This window comes from Amphibalanus amphitrite, unplaced genomic scaffold (assembly GCF_019059575.1).
Source record: "Amphibalanus amphitrite isolate SeventyFive unplaced genomic scaffold, NRLGWU_Aamphi_draft 001398F_arrow, whole genome shotgun sequence".
Taxonomy (NCBI): Eukaryota; Metazoa; Arthropoda; class Thecostraca; order Balanomorpha; family Balanidae; genus Amphibalanus; species Amphibalanus amphitrite.
The window spans coordinates 12,220-32,141 of record NW_024882891.1 but is presented as its reverse complement, the minus strand read 5'-3'; the positions used below and the strand labels follow the sequence as shown (position 1 = coordinate 32,141).

At 44.1% G+C, this 19,922-nt stretch overlaps 1 protein-coding gene across 1 annotated transcript; it reads left to right on the top strand.

Moving 5' to 3' along the window:
* Positions 1–3,368: 3,368 nt before the first annotated feature.
* LOC122372766 (40S ribosomal protein S6-like) lies at positions 3,369–19,016 on the top strand. Its single transcript, XM_043350323.1, has 5 exons — positions 3,369–3,812; positions 8,050–8,254; positions 12,956–13,101; positions 13,387–13,599; positions 18,773–19,016. Exons 1-5 carry the CDS (start codon positions 3,807–3,809, stop codon positions 18,959–18,961), a joined length of 759 nt encoding a protein of 252 aa, XP_043206258.1. The 5' UTR covers positions 3,369–3,806; the 3' UTR covers positions 18,962–19,016.
* Positions 19,017–19,922: the final 906 nt, after the last annotated feature.

Sequence of the window (19,922 nt, the reverse complement as noted above, 5' to 3'; positions counted from 1 at the left end):
TATATCGAAAAAACTAAAGGGGGAAGGGGGCAAAAAATACCCCCCCCCCCTCCGCCTGGAAGGTTAAGAGCTGTCGATTGCTTTTTACCGCGTCTTTCTAGCCCTCTTGGCTCTTAGTTTTTGAGTTAGAGGTGGGTGGTAACATATGCCCCCCCCCCCCCAGGGCGAAGTTGGCTGAGACCGCCACTGGGGCGCGGGTTAACCCGCGCCCCACTGGGGGGGGGGAGCCCCCCCTCCCATTTTTCTGCAATAACTTCCAAACCGCTTGACGTATCGACGCCAAACTTTCAGTACCTTCGGCTGCATCAATTTGACACCTTGTGTCAAAATTTGAACTTCGTACCTACCATAGGTCGGCCGGAAATGACGTCAGAGTGACGTCATGTTCGGCCGATTTCGACGCAAAACATTGAACCACGGCAATCGCTCCCAAGAGCTCAGTTTTTAAGCTAGATCCAATTTCTTTGCATGAGAGGACTCAGAATAGACTGCGCTATCAAACTGTTATCTCGGATTTTCGAAATTTTGAAAATTTCGAAAATTTTATATAATAAAATTCAAAATTTATATTTTTTCATTTTTTTCAAAATCTTTTTGACTTTTCGAAAAAACCGGAATATATGTGATAGAACGCATTATTATGACTAACTCTACCAAGTTTTAGCTAAATATCTTCAAAAATGGCCAAGTTATACGCATTATTGCAAAAAATTAACAATTATTAATTTTTCAAATCAATTTTTCAGCACGAGTTTGACATCGTACGCCAATATAAATAGCACCATCGTGTTCCTGAGCTCAAACTGCATCCAATAGATACCTTTTTTGTTGAAAAATTTTAACTTCAAAATTTGACCTTTTTTGACCTGAAAGTGACCTGACCTAAGCTAAATTTGACTCAAAATGACCTCGAATGACACAGACGACATCAAATTCGAAATCTATGGCCTAAATGGACCATAAAACATATGTCACGTGACCGACGCATGATATAATATTTCCGTGACCTGTGATGACCTGACCCTGACCTGAAAATCAAAGTACAAGTTTGGTACCCTCAAGGTATCTAGAGCATCTGTTCACGAGTGGGGAAACAAAAATGAGCCTGATCTGACTGGTAAGACGGCGGCCAGAGCCCAAAACGTGAAGAAGCCAAAATGCTAATAATTTTTACTTTGATCTGACCTGTGACGTCATCGGTGACCTCGAGGTCAATGAAATTAGGTTTCGCTCGACAATTTTTCCGGGGCTATCAGACGCCGTTTGAATTTTGACGATCGGCCCAGTAGTTTCGGAGTTAGGAGGGGGGGGGGGGCTATGAATAGCCCCCCCCCCCCCCAGTAGGGCGTGTTATACGCAGACCCCAGTGGGGCGCGGGTTAACGTGTACCAACAGTCTGATAGGTAATGCATAGATACTTGCGTGTGAGGGTGCTTTATTTATAGTCACAACTCATGATCTCTTTTTGACTCGAGTATGAATTGGCGGCGCGAAGCCCCGCGAAAATTGGCAAAATCACTTGGCGAAACAGCTCTAAAACACATACATTTTGCAGCCCGTGTAACAAGTTTGATGCCACAGCACCTAAGATCTTATCACCAAGTCAAGTGGCCCTGCATATGAAAAAATTGAGCCCTTCGGCTTCACATAAAAAACAATTAGGTACACTCTTCGGCTCTTTGGAGCCAAATGCTCCCATAAAGATGCTTCCTGCTATGGGCTTTTTCGGGTGCTGATCACGAATATCACGTTGGTTTTGATCACAGATGATGTCTTCATGCATTTGGGCTAGGTCGGGCCGGGTCAGGTCAGGTCAACCAGTACCTGCCGGGTATTCGAAGTAGGTGTCAACCACCTCTGACAGCTTCGTAACATGTTACGAAGGCACCAAAACTGCTTCGTAAGTGTTCATATGGTTGCCAAATTCGAATTCAGCTCCAAAAACTACCCTAGAAAGTAGAAACAAGTAAAACTCGAAAAAGTGAATCGAGGTCATCAAAAGTCAATGACCTGACCTGACCTTCAGGTGACCTTGACACCCACCCTAATGCATGGGGCAACATCATATCACATGTTTGAACGCTTGAAACCACGAACAGACTGCAAACGTGCAGCTATAATGCGAGCCGACATACGCCGAATCGCGATTCCGACCAAACATGGTCTCGAAAAGTAGGCCACAGGTCAAAGGCCACTTGGGTAGGGGTCATGAAATTTTCAGGGTAGGTGTAAAATTAATTAACGCGAGGGTACTGAAAGTTTCGTCGCCATCAGACATTTTTACGCCGAGTTATTTGCGAAAAACCGAGGGGGTCCGTTCGACCCTCTCCCCCTATACGGGGAAGGGTTTTAGGGTGTTTACAAGTCCATGATCATCCCCAAACCTGGAAACTCATGTATATGATTGAAAATGGAGAAACTGGATGTTAGTGTTCTACTACGTATTTGTGTGTGTGTTTTGTCAAGACTTAAAAATTAATAAATGGGGGGGGGCTCTAAGTTTCCCAGGGGGGCTCAGTTCAGCACAGGGGGGCTCAAGCCCCCCCAAAGAGATATAAAGTTACGCCCCTGATGGATATGTATCATAGATAATGCTCTCAACTAATTTGAAGATACCTACAAATGCTAAGAGTGCCTACTGTGTCTGTGACGTCATAAGAATGATCCCTGTATTTTTAGTCTTTCAAATGGTTATATTTCTGGTAGATTTGGAGATATTATAATGAAATTTGACATGCATGAACTGAAGGCAGTAAGGTGGTTTCTGACACTAAAACCCCAGCAGTTCAGGTTCGTTGACCTGACATCTGATCTCAGGTCACTAAAATTAGGCCAGTTTTGCAGTTTTTAGTTCATATGTTACAAAACTGTGCTTGTAATTTGTCCTGATCTTTAACCTTTGCCCAGATGCAGGGGAGAGGGAGGTGGTTGACCACACCCTACCAATTTTTGCGTATCCACTTGTCCACTCATATCCAGCTCTGACCCGTAGCCTGCCGGATAGTGCTTTCGGCGCCCACCAGTGGCGACATCTGGATCTGTTCATAAGAATAAATACAGAGATGACGCCACAGGCCTCACAAGCAGCAATCCAGACCCATCATATCCCACCATCCGAAGAAACTAACACCAGCATATTGATAAAGCAATGCAATAAGCCAATAGGACGTAATAGGATTGGCTAGGGTGCTACCACCGATTTCTCACGATTGCTCGGCCGCGGATTGTTCGAAGCCCGTTGGAGGTTGAGAGCTGAAAGCTAGCATATTGACCTTTGACTCAAGCCGGGTCCTGTGACATCAAGCACATTTTCAGGCCTAGGCAGGTCATTGAACTTTGACTCTGACCTATATCTCTGGAAAAACGATATAAAATCATGGGCTCCGTCACATTCTCAAGTTTTTTTTTGTGGGGGGATGACCCAAATATCCATCACTTTTAACATTAGCAGGTTTTACGGAAGCAAATTTATTTGGAAAGGGGTTCTGGACCCCAAGATGCCCTACCCACATGAGGACAATTCAGTCAAGTTACTTCACCATTTTACATCGATTGGTAATCAATGCTTTTTATTTAGTGGCCTTGTGCCTGTCGAACATCACTATTATTTTTTCCTTTGACTGATCTTTCACACATGCAAAATTTGTCCATTAGGAGATCTAAAATTAGTGTATCAATATTTATAATGCATTGCTTAGCATTCTGTGGGAAATCGTAACATTTAGCGAACAATTGTCGTTTATTTGTATCAGCTCTATGAAGATCCTTTTTCCGGTTACCACCGTTGACGGCGCTGGTGGTCGAACATGAAGGTGGGTATTGTCCTTGTTTTTATTATTATTGTTGCCATTTGTACTTATTTAGTTTCCGTTTTCAATATTTGTTGTTTAACGGTAATTGACATGTTATTTGGCTTTGGAACTTTTTGAGAAGTGGTATGGTCTGCGCCCGCGCATGTTTCGTCGCATATGTGCCACGTTCCCAGACCGTAGCTGGGATTTTATTGGATAAGAGCTGTTTTCATCAGAGGCCTGTTTCACTAACAAATAAAGTGTGTAATTACAAAGAAAAAACGGTATTTATTTACTTTAGGACCGGCAGCCATTACTTTCGTCGCGAACCCCAAGTGATAGTAAAAAGCATATCGCATGACATAATTTGACCTTTTGATTTCATAGCTGATAGTCATTCATGGCACAAACAAGTTAAAATGCACCAATACAATATTTACCGTCACCGCCGTAGATCCCACCGACTGCGTACTCCACCGGCCACGCACTGCGCTCCAACGTTTAGTGAATACATATTAACGATGCTATTCAACTGTGATGAAAGTGACGTCATGAAATTTCTCGACGCGAAGCAGCGGCAGTGCCGAAGGCAATGCCTTAGGAGAGATTACAGGCAATGGTAGGTCAAATATTTTTAGGTTAAGTGGTTGTGTATTTGGCTTCAGGCCGAAGGCCTGAAGCCTAATGCACAATCACTTAACCTAAAAATATTTGACCTACCATTGCTTGCAATCTATTCATGCGAGCAACTTTTTCCTTATCCCCGGGTAGGCAAATATCAGTAGGTCAGGTTAGGTAAGGTTAGGTTATGTTCTGATAATTTTTTCCGTGTTTAATTTGCTATCCTACCCCATATCACCCAATTTTTAACCATTTGAATTTCGCCAATATGTATTTTTTTGGTATTATGACATTTTCATTGCATTAAACGTGCACATATTTTTCCTTTTCGCAAATGGCAACGGCGCAAACACGTTGTTTATATCGTAATCGCCGCATTCGTATAATTTTGTCGGTGTACGTTACGTGACACGGGGTGAGATGGCTGGATTTTATCAAGTTTTTGTGTGACTTTTTGCAGTTTTGGTGACATGTAAGTATCATTTCTTGATTTAGGATGTCAAATAATGGAAGATTGTCGAAAATTTCCCTTTGAAAAAGTGTGCCGGTCCTAAAGTAAATATTTAGGTACCGAAAAAACTTGAGTTTAAAAGAAATAATTACCAACATTTGAAATTTGGATTTCACGAAACCTCCGAGCATGAATTTTGAGTTTAAAATTTACCAACTTTTTTACAAGAAAAAAGTTTGTAAGAAACATCGAAATCGCAAACTTTCTGTTTCACGAAGACCGAAAACTTGAAAGAAAACGTTGTACTTACAAACCCGAAATTCCAGTGGCTCTTACGTTCGAAATTTTATTACTTTTTGTGCAATGATGCAAAGCAATCAATTATTTTAAACAAGTATGCTATGCTGAGTCATTATATGCTCTTTTTAACTTTGCACAATCCCTACGAACCAGCTACGAGCAATAAATAAATATCGTCATGTTTTGTCATTCGAGCGCCATAATTGCATTCAACAGTCTTCTGCTATCACATGTTTTACATGTTGTTTCCTTTCAATAATAAGATATTGTGAACTATCATTTATACCATTCAGAAACAGCATCAGTATTTATAATTTATTCATGCATTTTTTGACATGGCTACTAGACATAATCCGATAAAAAGAAGCAATATCTGTAACATGTTATAGTTCTTGATTAAAAACATTTTTACTGTTTACAAGTTTATTTGCAAACTCTTTTTATCGGAGGTGCCGCTGGTGATGAAGTTTAGTGAAATCCGATTTTACATAGTTTGCAAAAATACTTATGAATTGTAAAGTTCAAACACTTGCAATTGCAAGTTTTTAGTGAAACAGGCCTCTGGTTGAATCAATATATATCTATTATATCTTAACTAGATGGGTAAAACTTGTAAGGGGCTTGGTATGAATACCAAGCCCCTTACATTTCAGGTTTTTAATACTCATGGCTGATCAATGCATACCACATTATTTCGTTCAACCCCCGCATCAAGCTGTCAAAATTTTGATGCCAAGCCAGGTTATGGGTGGTTGGTGAAAACAGGAAGTGAAAGGGCATGAGCTATGGCACACAGCTGTATCCGATCATGTGACCTTCAAGGGTAGGTTGTAGGGTAGGTCTGTAGGTTTGTAGGTTGTAGGTTTTTAGGTTGTAGGTTAGGTCAGGTTAGGTTAGGTTGGGTTAGGTTTGTTTAGGTTTTCCTAGAAAGAAGGGTACTCTCTTAGCAGACGTCACCCGAGCTGCCATATCTACGTCTCATGTGCGCAACAATTGTCTTTTCACGGTTAAATATATAACAAAACATAATCTAACCTGACCTAACCTTACCTACAACCTACAACCTACAACCTAACCTACCAACCTAACCTACCAACCTAACCTACCAACCTACAACCTAACCTACCAACCTACCTAACTGGATATGGCAGCTCGGGTGACGTCTGCTAAGAGAATACCGAAAGAAGCACCTGGGGGTATGGCGCCTCTCCTTGGCTGGAAAACCTTCGTGTGATGTCTACTCTACTAATACCGGAAGTTTTCCCTCCCTACGTCTTCCACGGCGCAAGTCAGAATCTTAGTCATAGTCACATGCTCTGCACAAGTGAATTTGAAATTTTCAAGAACTTTGATCAAATCTCCTGAGTTGCCCTGTTTTTACCATTCAGATTATGCAAGATCCATTAGAAAATTGCATTTTTGTGCTGTGATCTATGTGAAATTAAGCCTTTCTTGATGTTGTGAGTGACCAAACCAGTAAGTGCAAGCCAGGGACCCCAATTTGGCTATCTCAGCATAAAACTTGTGTTAAGGTGGGATAGTCACTTTAAGCTGAAAAGAAATTCACTGGTTGGATGTGTCCCTGTGGTGCAACTGCAGGGAAATTGCACCAGATTTGCTGTGGTGTGCAGCCTATCTGGGTGCTGCTGAGCAAGTGCTGGCAGAGGTGACATAAATACTTATCAAATGAGTGAAGCACTTGATTGGCTGGTTAGAAAATAGATGCCTTTTATTCCTTTTTTCTATCATAAAGGAGGATGTCTCTGTAGCACAGTGAATTGGTAGAAGTCATTTTTGATGCAGGCTGGTACAGATATCCAGCTAGATTGGTGGTGGGTAAGACATTAGACCAGTCAAAGAGATGATATTCACAAATCCATCATTCAGCTGCTCCTAATGGTGACAAAAAAAAATGTTTCAGGGAAAAGGAGGAAAGTGCACTAGAGATTAATATTTATAAAAAATATGTTTTGGTATTCCAAGGCCATGAAAAACATGTTGTGGTTATTGCAACTCCTCATTCCAATGCCTTTTTGTACAGCATTGTGGTATCACAGTGGAGGCATTGGAGGCATTGTCTGCACAATGCCATGTTAGGACCATTCATCCATGCTAAATCTGCACACCACAGTGTGAAGGGCTGCAACTCCTTCATGCAGCTGCAAGATCTGATTAAACTTGTAGTGCTTTGCATTGTAAGGGGCATTGCACCCAAGCTTGTTTAAATTAGGTATAAATTAGGCAAATGAAATTAGATGTAAAAGTAATTGCTTGCATTTTTAAATGTCAGGCTCCATTTGAGTGTTTTCTATCCCATAATACTCCAGGCAACCAAACCAATTTCAGCCTCAACAATGCTTTGTGTTATGCTGATTACTTTTTGTGATTGGTGTAATTCCATTTCAAAGAAATTGGTTTAATTCAGATGAACTCTTTAAAATTGCCATATGGTTGTATTTGTCACAATTATTCCATAATTTCATGTTATTAGAATCCTTCACAAAGTCATACTCACGAGGGCATGTTCCTCTGAAAAGTATTGATGCCTAATTTGCTTGTCCTGACTAGAATTATGCATTGAGCTTCCATCAGCATGAATCAATGCTCTTAACTTGTTCAGCTCACATCATTGCCCTCATTTCTCCATTTGGGTTCAATTCCTCTTTTGACACCACATCAACATGAATGTAAGCTTGTGACAATTTATGCAAAGCTGTTCCTTTATCATTGCATTTATTTTTGCTATTGTGAAGAAGCTTGCATGTAGTAATATTTTTGGGGGATGGTTGTAATTTGACATCCCCATTGAGAGTAAGCCTAAATATGAATTAGGTTGACCTTATGATAATGTTCCATCATGCTGACCATTGCATTCTTCTTTTTCAGCTCAACGTGTCATACCCCGCACAGGGGTCTCAGAAGTTATTTGAAATTGACGATGAGAAGAAGGTGCGCGTTTTCTACGAGAAGCGCATCGGCGCCACCGTGGATATGGACTCGATCGGCGACGAGTGGAAGGGCTACGTGTGCCGCATCACGGGCGGCAATGACAAGCAGGGCTTCCCCATGAAGCAGGGAGTCCTTACCACCAGTGAGTTCTGGGCGGCTGGTGATGGTCGTACAGTAATTGACAATGATTTGTGCTCGACAAAATGAAAGTTACAATTGTTTATTTTGATTAAACCCTCGCCAGTATTGTTTATTTTACAACAGCTAGCGTATACCGGGGGGGGGGGGGATCTGGGTTGGTCGATCCTTTTAGTTCAAGTTTTAACTCCTGGTTTATTTATGTCATAAGAACACTACATTAGTTGTACAATGGGCACCTACTTTAAAGGGACCGTTCCACCTTCAAAAAAGTTTATGAATTGGCATGAAAGTGATGTCGCTCGGTTCAGAAAGAGCGAAAACGAATATCTACCAAATTTCACCGAAAAATATTCACCGGTTTTCAAGATATTAGACTTTTACTTTTGTTGACTTTTTGGGATCTCCCCTGTTCCTAGCGACTTTATTTGGAAGCAATAGTTTGGCAGCTGAAAGTGCGGCACTTGTTGCGCGCAAAGCAGCATATACCACCGCAGTGTAAAATTTTTACTTCACCGTTACCTGTGCAGATGAAAAAAGTTTTGTTTTTTACCAGTCAGTGATGAAAAAAATTGACCGATCTTAACATGCAATGATGATTTTTGAACAGATACTATGGAAATCTTCACCATGGTTGGTGGTTCAGTGCACCATCCAAGCCGAGGTCATTCATCCACCTTTTTGATCAGCTAGATATGTAGTTCAAGTTGCTGTCTTATTCATAGGTAATAAGAATGATCTACAGTAAGTGACATATTTATGAATATTCCTGCAGTCAATTCATTCTCAAAATTAGCTACCTAGCACATGGTTTGATAAGACTGCATGTCTGATATCATCATATCCGAGTCATTGGGTAAGAAGGTATCCGGGTACAAGCAGAAATGGGGACAGTTTTTTGAAAAGATGCTAATCAGGACAGACTCATCAAATAAATGCAGAAACATTGTTTTAGATGGGCACACGTTGAAAATATAAGCAAATGGGCTAAAATTTCATCGTATCAGTATGGACCTATGGTCATTATTCACAAGTTATGGGCAACAATCAGCACCATCTTCTCTGATCAGAGAGGATAGTGCTCGAGTTGAAGGTGAAAAACTTCTTCACAATGTAAAATTAAAATAATTCTGAAAATAAAAATACCTACCAGGTTTCAGAGAGCTACCCAGCGACGCATTATCATTACGTTGCTTATATTGCTTATATCCTGATCATTACCCTCTCTGAAAACGGAAGGCACGCGACGCGTTGTTTGCGCCGTAGTTTGTCACGCTGGCGCCAGCAAATGCGGCTACTTAATAATTGCGTTGCATTAAACCGAACCCGGCCCCCGACACCGTAAGAGGTGCAATTTCCCTCGAGACATTACCCAGCCTGCATGGCATCAAATCGGAAGAAACTTGCACCACACAGTTCAAAAATGATCGAGGCTGTCACATATGTATAGTATTTGCCATATCTTTCATCAAATCATGAGATAGCTTGCGTCCATGTTGCAGCCTGGACACCAGTCCGAGGATGAAATTTTTGTTCATTTTCGAAAGGCAATATTTTTATATCAACAGCAATCTAAGAGTTTGTATGTATCTTATAACGAAGTCCAGTGTCTTATCTTCTAAAAAATGCATTACAGTCATAAAAATATTGACTAGACTCCCTACAAGCATTCTCGACTGGTGACTAAAAATCGAAGAATTTTTCATCCTCGGACACTCTGTAAGAAAACAGCTATAATTTCCCTAATATTCAATATTTTTCGATTATATCTTCAGCAAACATGGAGAACGATCCATTTAACATGCTAATCCAAACAGCAGATGATTTGGAAACTTCATGAAGGCGTGAGAGATCCCCGCGGTTACCTGGAAAATTTCATCCTCAGCCTGGCATTTTTAATGCTTTTTCATCCCAATTTCATCATTCGGTTGTAGAACTAGTTTAATGCAATTCTTCAGGGAATGTTTATACAAAAGCAATAAATTAATTTAATTTTAATTTTTAGACATTATTTGATTGATAATATTGTATTATCGAGTGTATTTATCTGCACTTACCTACACCTTTTTATTGTTCTGTTTCTTTTTTTAATCGAGGCAATCACGAAGCGCATGATACATACACTGTGCTGAGATATTTCCATGTGTCATTACTATCATTGCTGATTGGAAAGGAAGGTGCGTATAATTTATCATGTATATTTTTTGTGGTTTTCATGATAGGTGCAGTTTTTAACCTTCTAACATTATTTTGGGACATTTTAACCGATTTGAATAAGGATTTGGTGCATTTGTGTTGAAAGATGAAAATTATGAGCCAGGATGAAAAATTAGCAGATTTCATTAACTGTGATTTTCCAGGCTAATACCGGAAAAATTTTACACTGTACCACCGCGTGCTACAAAACGTTTTAGTCAAACATTTAAAAATCGTTAGATATCTGCGCTGACGTCACACATTCAGAGGGGTATTCCTATCCATTAGCCCCTCTGAATCAAAATGCTGCAATTTTGAAATTCAATATTTCCGATTTAAGGCATTTCTCGATGTTGTGAGTGCCGAAACCGGTAATTGTGAGCCAGGGACCCCATTTTGGCTATCTCAACTCAAATCTAATGTTAAGGTGGGAGGGTCCCTTTAACCCTCGCCCGTATTGGTGTTTTTTTTTTCAGCCGCGAACGGAGGGGGGGGGGGGGGGAGGTCCGTTGGACCCTCTTGCCGTTTCGCCCCTGATCGAGCTAGAGCTTCGCGGAAAAAACGAGCGTGTTGCCCGTGACGAGAGGAAGCCGATGATTCCCAATTTTAAGGTCTTAGGTCATTGGTTGACCTTCCAGGTCAGGTTAATGACCCAAAAGAAGAAAGTCGTAAAATGTGGCTGCTATGGGGTTATTTGGGGTGTTGATCACGAATATCATGCTAGTTGTGATCACGGATGATGTCTTCATTCATTTAGGCCAGGTCGGGTCAGGTCAGGTCAACCAGTAGGGGTCCTGCCGGATATTCGTAGTAGGTGTCAACCGCCTCTGACAGCTTTGTAACATCGTAACATGTTACAAAGGCACCAAAACTACTTCGTAAACCTTCATATGGTTGCTAAATTCGAATTCAGCTCGAAAAACTGGCTTAGAAACATGTAAAGCTCGAAAAAGTGGACCGAGGTCACCAAAGGTCAATGACCTGACCTAACCTTCAGGTGACCTTGACACCCACCCTAATGCATGGGGGCAACATCATATCACATGTTTGAACGCTTGGAACCACGAAAAAAGACTGCAAACTCGCTGTTAATGCGAGCCGACATACGCCGAATCGTGATTCCGGCCAAACATAGTCTCGAAAAGTAGGTGAAAGGTTATTAGGATCAGGGTCATGAAATTTTCAGGTAATGTGTGAAATTGATTGACGCGAGGGTACTGAAAGTTACGTCGCGATCGGCCGTTTTTTACGCGAGTTATTCGCGAAAAACCGAGGGGGTGTCCATTCGACCTCCCCCCCCCCCCCCATATACGGGCGAGGGTTAACCCAGGCTTTTCGACTCACGTACTTCCTACTGGCTGTTTTTATCGTTTGGTAGGGGAGACCGGGGTATGTTTCACATGAACAATCATCGCTAATCCATGCGGACATGTTTATCAACATTTAATGACAAAACGCAAAAGTTTGCTGTACTCCTGCGGCAAACAAGAAAAAAAGAAACGCAAAATGTGTATGCCCAGCTTCAGATGCTTTTACAAAATGCACCACCAAACTCACTAATTCGCTGTCCAAGTAACAGTTTTGAAAGATGAAGACTCTGCTGCCCCCTGTGCAGAGCACATGTGCCCAATCTTCACACTGCAAGCATTTCTCCCTCGACTTGCTGTTGACAAACTTACCCAACCTGCCCCACATCAACCTGGCCCTTACTAACCCCGAAGCGCCATTTTTATTTTGGAACCACGTGACCACTTCACAATGATTTGGCGAAGAACGGTTGAGAGTGTACTCATGGCCAAAATGTCCGCAGGTCTCTCAGGCGTAGCGAATTTGCAATGTTTCCACTATCAATGACACTAGAAGAGAATATTTTCAAAGCAAGGAAATCACTTTAAGTACCTGAAAACACATTTTTAGCGAATATTAACAGCACTTACCTCAGGACGCGCTGACACCAGGGCCTCGTTTCATAAAGCGAGTCCGTAACTTACGCCGGTTTTGGGGCTTGTATTGCAAGCGCATGTGAAGCGATAAATCTATTTCACCTTCTCCCTTCTGTTCTTGCTTGCAAGATAAATAAATTCAACGATTCAAACTATCGTCATCGCTTCACATGCACTTGCAATAAAAGACCAAAAACCGGCGTAAGTTACGGACTCGCTTTATGAAACGAGGCCCAGGTTGACAAACAGACGGCGTTACTGTGCATGCGCAAAATAAGTTTGAACGCCAACTGCCAAGAAGTATTGGAAATATCCCCTCCTTCCCAACTTTATACCCCTGGCACCAACTAGCCCCAGTCTCCCCTACATAGTCATTATGACATGCTTCTATATTTCCACGTTTTTAGCATATGAAGTGTGCAGCATATAAATCTTATATAACAGATGCCAGCTATGGTGTGCAGTGCAAGTCTATATGTGTCACGCCTAGTCTTTATAGCTCCCAGTGACTGTACTTGGCAGCGAGAAACAGTTACTGAATGCAATGCACACTAATTTGTCCACAGACCGTGTGCGCCTGCTGCTCAGCAAGGGCCACTCGTGCTTCCGTCCGCGCAGGAAGGGATACCGCAAGCGCAAGTCTGTGCGCGGCTGCATCGTGGACGCCACCCTCTCCGTCATCTCCCTGGTGCTGGTCAAGAAGGGCGAGCAGGTGCGTCAGCGGCGGGCGCGATCAGTGGTCAGGACTTTTGCATCAGTTTCATTGGGCTGGGCTAAACATGTATGGACACTGGACAGCCGGTTAGAGAATCGCTTTTCGGTCTTTTGGTTAAGATTAAAGTGTAACTAGTGTCATCAGCTGCTGGGCATAGGATGGTTGGGTATATGGCTGGCGGTATCTAGTGTAGCAGGATAGCGGTTCGCTGATGCTGTAGTCCGTGCTCCCTATCTCCGCTGTGTCCCCCTGCTGACGCGCTCTGTCGCTCGGGTCCGACAGGAGATCCCCGGACTGACGGACGTCACCGTACCGCGCCGGCTCGGACCCAAGCGTGCCAACAACATCCGCAAACTCTTCAACCTGACCAAGGAGGATGACGTGCGTCAGTACGTGCTCAAGCGGCCGCTGCCTGCCAAGGAGGGCAAGGAGAACGCCAAGCAGCGCTTCAAGTCGCCCAAGATCCAGCGCCTCATCACCCCCGCTCGTCTGCAGGTGAGGCGGCCCCGGCGACGACTGCGGAGAGGAGCGCCTTTGTTAACACGCGCAGTGGAAGGGGGGGGGGGCGGATTTCGCCCACCCCTCCTGTTTTTCGCCAATAACTCGCGCCGCAAACATAATATTAATGTGAAATTTCGGCTACCTGTCCAGAATTGAATTGCAGATCTTCTCGTGCAAAAAATAAGAAAATCGGTTCACAACTTTTCTAGTAATAACGGTGTAAAGTCAAACATCCTGCCGCCGCGGCGGCGCGGCGGCCGGCGCTAGCCGTTACGCGCCGCCTGAATTGTAGACTGTGCCGGGGCGGGACGGTTCCGTCTTTACATCGCGCTCCTTACCGCTGATTATATTAGATTCGCGTCAAATTCGGTGAGAAGACTGAGAAATGTACGGGCAATCATATGGTAAAAGAATTTTGAAAATCGGCCGGTAACAACTTGAGTTATGAGTGTGTAAACACAAAATTGTGATTGCCGCGTTTCCCGCGTCAGCCGATCCCGATTCAGCCGGCGACATTTTACCCTTAGCAGGCTTCTAACTGCCATATTTATCGCTGGATTATCTAGAAATTCACATTACATACTCACAAATGTTTGTTCTTTCGTATAGTGAAAGAAAAAAGAAAATCGGCCGGTAACTTTTTGAGATATCGGCGTGTAAACGCAAAAAAGTCGCTCATATGGCAGATTTGACCACATTTGACCTCATTTGACCTTGAAGCTATTGACCTAGGGTCATGAAATTCACACACAACAGAGTTCCCCATGGCCCCCACCTACCCTCCAAATTTAGTCTTTCTAGCTCCAGTGGGAGCTGAGATCTTAGGGGGGGGGGGCGACATCCGCCCCCCCCCCCTTCCACTGGGCGTAGTACTCGCAACCCTTCCACTGCGCGTGTTAACCCGCGCGGGGCTGGGGTCTCCAGCCGAACGCGCGGGGCTGGGGGGGGGGGGGGGTAAATTTTACCCCCCTGTTATCTCCCGAACTAATGGTCCGATTTGGAAAAATCAAACGCCAATCGAAAGATCTCATCACGAACAACTAAAAACATGTACCATAGATAACATGAATCTGGATTGGACACGAAATCATCCTGATGCAGAATGGGGCCGAAATTTTCGGAATGGGGAATAGACTATTTTTCTGTCAAAACAAGTCAAACAAAACAAGTTCATGTGCCGTTTGGGCTGCCGCTTGAATGGCAATACCTTTGCTCCGACGTTTTGATGTTTTTTTGCTCATATTTCTTTAGAAATAAATAAAAACGGGTTTTATTAGAACCGTATATTGCAACATTGACAAGTGGTTCATTAGCTATGCAGTGGTTACAAGACGCCACAACGAGTGGAGATAGGGCGAAATACGCAGACAACATAAAACATTAATGGCAAATGAGCATGTTCGCCTCACGCCTGAAAGGGTACGCTCGCCGTTTTCCGCCCCCTCCAAACTGTGACACGTCGAGTACGTGCATATAGTAGCGCCGAGCAACGCAGGTGGACTTGAATCCTCCCGACAGCCGGGTGCCGCTCAACAGTGGCGGTCGTTGCAGTGCTCGCACTCCGCCATTGACCGGTTCGGAGCCGGTGGACATCCACCGCAGGAACCGTCCTGTCGCTGTCAGTGATAGCTGGTGATAGCAGTGATCCCATCAGCTGTCTGTGCCTTCCGGCCAGCCATGCCTGGATGGTGCGGGCCCTCGTGTGCGGCTGCGTCTCCGTGGGCCGTCTAGAGGTCCACCGGGACTCGATTCTGGTCGACATCGCTCGTTTTCCTGGCAATGACATCGACTCTCACATCGCACTCCAGGCCGCAGCGCGAGGACACCCATGCTGAGGTGGCCGGCTGACAGTCCTCGGAGAATCCTTCAGCTCAGCAGGGGGCTCTGGACGGCTGATCTGTAGCGGAGAGAGGCGGCGAAGGCGGATTGGGAGTCGCTTAGGCAGAAGGCTGTTTAGAGAACAGTTGTCTTTGGTTCATGCTACATGTCGAAGGAGCAATGAACAGGATAGTCTGTTTTTCGTCCTTGGGCTTCCTACCTTACCACCATACAGGCGTCCCAGCCGCCCTAGCCACTCCACGAAGCTGTTCGCTTCGGGTCCTCTGAAATCACATCTACGGTTGAATCTAGTCAATCGTATAAACAATCCTCTTTCTCGATACCACTGGGCAGTGGGCGGGCAACTGAGCAGCCGACCAGCCAGTAGTGGGTGACGGTCTTCCCTCGTCCGAGTCCTCGCACTCTGGGCACGCGTCGTCTTCCTACAGCTCGATGCAGTGATTGTAAGCTCCTAGCAGCGTCCAGTAGCCGTTGGAAAGTCTAGCAGCTCCGACGTTCTTCTGGCGTAGAGGGCAAGAAGTTCACCCGGCGTGAGCCATTTTAGAGTAGTTAACGGGTCTTCTGTAGAGCCGTTTATACCAGTGCCTATGAGCGTGCGCCTGAGTCTGTATCTCGCCGACCGCAAAGCGCAAAAGCCTAACTCTGTACATGGCTCACTCTGGCGCTCGCTCGTTTGTTGCCCCAAAAGGCGTCTTGGTGTTACTATGGTTCCAGGAACCCTGTAGCTGTATCGGTGAACTTGCAGTGCTGACGACCCATGGTGCCTCGGCTCGCTGATTAGTACTGTATCCAATTTACGGCGCCAAAATTTCATCAGTTTTCTTGAAATTGTTAACTTTCGTTTCAAAGCATAGTTACTAGGTACCAAAGTAAGTCTTCCTCAAATTGACGGCCTCAGCTGGGCACCATAGAGGTGGACGCTTGGCTACGATTATGTGAGCATTAGGCATTTTTGTGTGACTGTGGCCTTTCCGAAGAGACGAGATTTTCAGCATTACAAGGCCGAGGGCACTGCAGCTCCTCTCTTGAACGAGAAGAGGGCAAAAAACATTTGAAGTCCGTCTATGCAACTTGGCTGCCCCGGAATGCTCCTGGTTGAGGTCTCGATCCTGTGTGGTAGAGTTTTCATTGGAATGGAGTCTTTTTTTGTCAGAAAAAAAAACGCGCTTGTCGCTTGTTGTTCGTCTTCTCCGCAGTAGCGCTTCTTATTCCTTGCTTTGCTGTTTGAATGGCTCTCCAGTCATCATTCCTTTACCGTGTTTCCTTTTGTAATGTAAGCCATAAGCTAAAAAGCGTGAAATTGTAAACGAAGCGCATATGCCTAAGTATCAATCACTTGAATTGATTGGAAAATATGTTGAATCGATTATGATCACAAAATAAAAGTAAACCACAAATACTTGTGCTCTGATTACTTTGCGAAATAATACGGTTTGAATTGAAATGTTTAAATAATGCATCGTCCAATGCAAGTTATGGTAAATTTTAGCAGATCGATCGCGCGGAAAACAAACAAAGGATCCTACTGATAAATTTTCGGCCCCATTCTGCATTTATCGGATTTCGTGTCCAATCCAGATTCATGTTATCTATGCATGTACTTAATTTAAAGTTTGGGGTCAAGGTCAAGGTCAGGTCAAGGGTACAAATTGCAAGTTTCTACAGTATCGGCCTTGCACCGTAGTTGCCGAAGAATGGAGTCATCGACTGAGACTGATTGCCCAAAACGTGTTCTTAGGCTACCAAGACAATATTCGTTGCATACAATATCATTCAGAGGTCAAGGTCAAGGTCAGGTCAGGTCAGGTCACCAAAAAACAAAATATAGAAAAGGGCATGTGCGACACATGTTTTATGGGTCATTTTACTCATAGAATTCAATAGGCACACTCAATAAGTGATATGGACCACCTCTGGATGAATTTCAGGTCAAGGTCAGGTCAAGGTCAGGTCAAGTGAGGTCAAATTTTGAAGTTGGTTGTTAAGGCCTAAAAAGGTGTCTATCTGATGCAGTTTTTCACGGCGAATCGAATGGTGCTATTTCTGTTTCCGTACGAGGTCTAAAACTTCCAAAAAAATCATTTTTTTTCAAAATTTTTGTGTGTCGTGACGTCATAAAATCTTGAATAACTCCCACATTTTTGAACCGATTCTTCTAAAAATTGGTATGTAGGTGCACATAGACCACTTCTCTGACATATATTCCGGTTTTATCGATACACTCAAAATTTTGGATTTTATAATTATTTTCCCAAAAAAGTCAGTTTTTTGAAAAAATTTGGGCCAAAATCCAAAATTTTCAAAAAACCGAGATAGCCATTTGATAAACAAAGTAGAATTACGTATAACCTTTTTTGTTAAGTCTTGATTCCTTTAAAAATGAAGATGTTAGCGGCGTTTGAAATTTTGTCGTTTTTGAGGCGTAAATGGCGAACATGACGTCACTAAAACGTCAATTTCTGAAAAATTTCCGACGGATTTCGCTCAAATTTTCAGGGAACGTGTCAAATTGATGTGAGAAAAGGTACTGAAAGTTTGGCGTCGCTGCGCGCCGCCGTTTTTGAGATATTGCAAAAATTCGCGAGGGGGGTAAAATTTACCCCCCCCCCCAGCCCCGCGCGGGTTAAGCTTGTCCCGTGCCCATGACGTGCGCCGATTGTCACTAAAATTATGCTAACAAGCCACAAGGGTCGTCGGTAACGTGCTCAGTATGCATGGCTTATTCAATCTTGGGTATTCATTCAATGGGAATGACGGCACTGGGGACGTTACGTTGTTCGCCTCTGCAGTTTCTATAATTTTCTGAAAAGTAAGTTTTTCTCTTATAGAGATAAAATAAATCGTTTTTTTAATGACCAACAATGCTTTCATAAATTGCAAACGCATACGAAAACGAAATAAAGAGTGTTGTAACTTGTAGTTAGTTGAGAAACACTAGGAAATTATACCCCCTACAGCGTCCAATGTGTAAGATATCTCGATCCGCCAAAGGACGTGACATGGTATCGGACTGCTGGCCCGAGTGTTTGTAAACGGTTATGTAGTTGCTTTATATTTCGTTGCTGGAATGGGCGCCTTGTAGATTGCTGGACTTTGTTTTGTGCGTATTTATTGTCGTGGCAGGCGGAGCGCTCTGTTTTTATCTCAATCATCATGTCCATTTTTTCCACTATCGATCAACAAAATTGTTTCCTTTTTCACGCTCTCGCTTCTGTGTCTGCCTGTAAGGTATTCCAGCCGCGGCTTTCTATCCAGAATCGTGCACCACGTCCCCCGCTTGTCCCTCCGCCCCCTCCACCCGCCACTGACCCCCCCGCCTCCCCTGCAGCGCAAGAGGCACCGCGCCGCGCTCAAGAAGCGCCGCGTCGAGAAGCGGAACGTGGAGGCGGCCGAGTACGCCCGCCTGCTGGCGCAGCGCGCCAAGGAGACCACAGAGAAGAAGAAGGAGGCTCGCCGCCGGCGCAGCTCCATGCGCGACTCGCAGAGCTCGCAGGAGGCCAAGAAGGCCGCCAAGTGATCGCACCATCGCTCGCCGACTAACACACAATACATGGATACGGTGTGACGCCGGCTCTGCTCGTTTGACAGGGAAACGCAACAGGTGACCGGGCTGAGGGCCGGTGATGGACACCGGTGTGGGGGGGGGGGGGATCTGGGCGGAGTGCGTACTGCGTAGCATATGGGTGGATAAATACTGAATGCGTACGGGTTGGAGCAATACGAGAAGAAATGGGGAGCAACTCACAGTGGCCCATGTGCTGCTGATGTGCCGCTGGCTTGCCGGGATGCCGTCACACCACCTCGGGCATTTTGCGCCCCTCTCCTAAATCTTATCTCAGATAACTCGCGCTGGGTCCATTTATGGTAGCATATTTTCCTTTATCCGTGCGGCCAACTTCTCAGTTACTTTCCTTTCCTTGTCATAAAACTTAAGTAAGTAAAGCCGTAAAATATCCGTTATGGGCGCAAAATGACCTTGCAGTCGGCGCGCCCAAACAAACAAACAAACGAGAAGAAATGCCGTCGCACGGGGCTGAGCAATATGAAAGAATCATGTACTGATCCACTTCTCTGGGGCTTTCTTGCTCCGTTACCTCTGCTATTCGCTATCACTCAGAGTAGTGCGAAACATATGGAACAGTCCACCCGCACATTGGGACCAAATAGTTTGTACAGGGTGTCCCGAAATTGACGCGCCGTTGTTTAATCCACAATAACTTAAAAACACTTGAATTTATTTCACGGTCTACATGTAGGGTAGTTTGGGGTAATTTGAACATATTTTTACGTCTTCTCCGTTGTACCGAATTCCAGCTCAACCCTGGATGAAGAATAACTGTTTCAGTAGCGCATGTGTCACTTGCTTTTACCATGCAAGCCTCATTTTTGGACGAGCCGAGCATACCTTGAAAAGCATAGCATCACTTCTCCACCAAGTCACGGTGTGTTCCAATTGCCCCACCGTGGGGTAATTTGAA

Bases quoted from the DNA above. Each gene is read 5' to 3' on its own strand.
- LOC122372766 (XM_043350323.1), top strand. The intron at 8,255-12,955 runs GTGAGTTCTGGG...ATTTGTCCACAG, and splicing joins GCAGGGAGTCCTTACCACCA to ACCGTGTGCGCCTGCTGCTC. The intron at 13,102-13,386 runs GTGCGTCAGCGG...CGGGTCCGACAG, and splicing joins TGGTCAAGAAGGGCGAGCAG to GAGATCCCCGGACTGACGGA.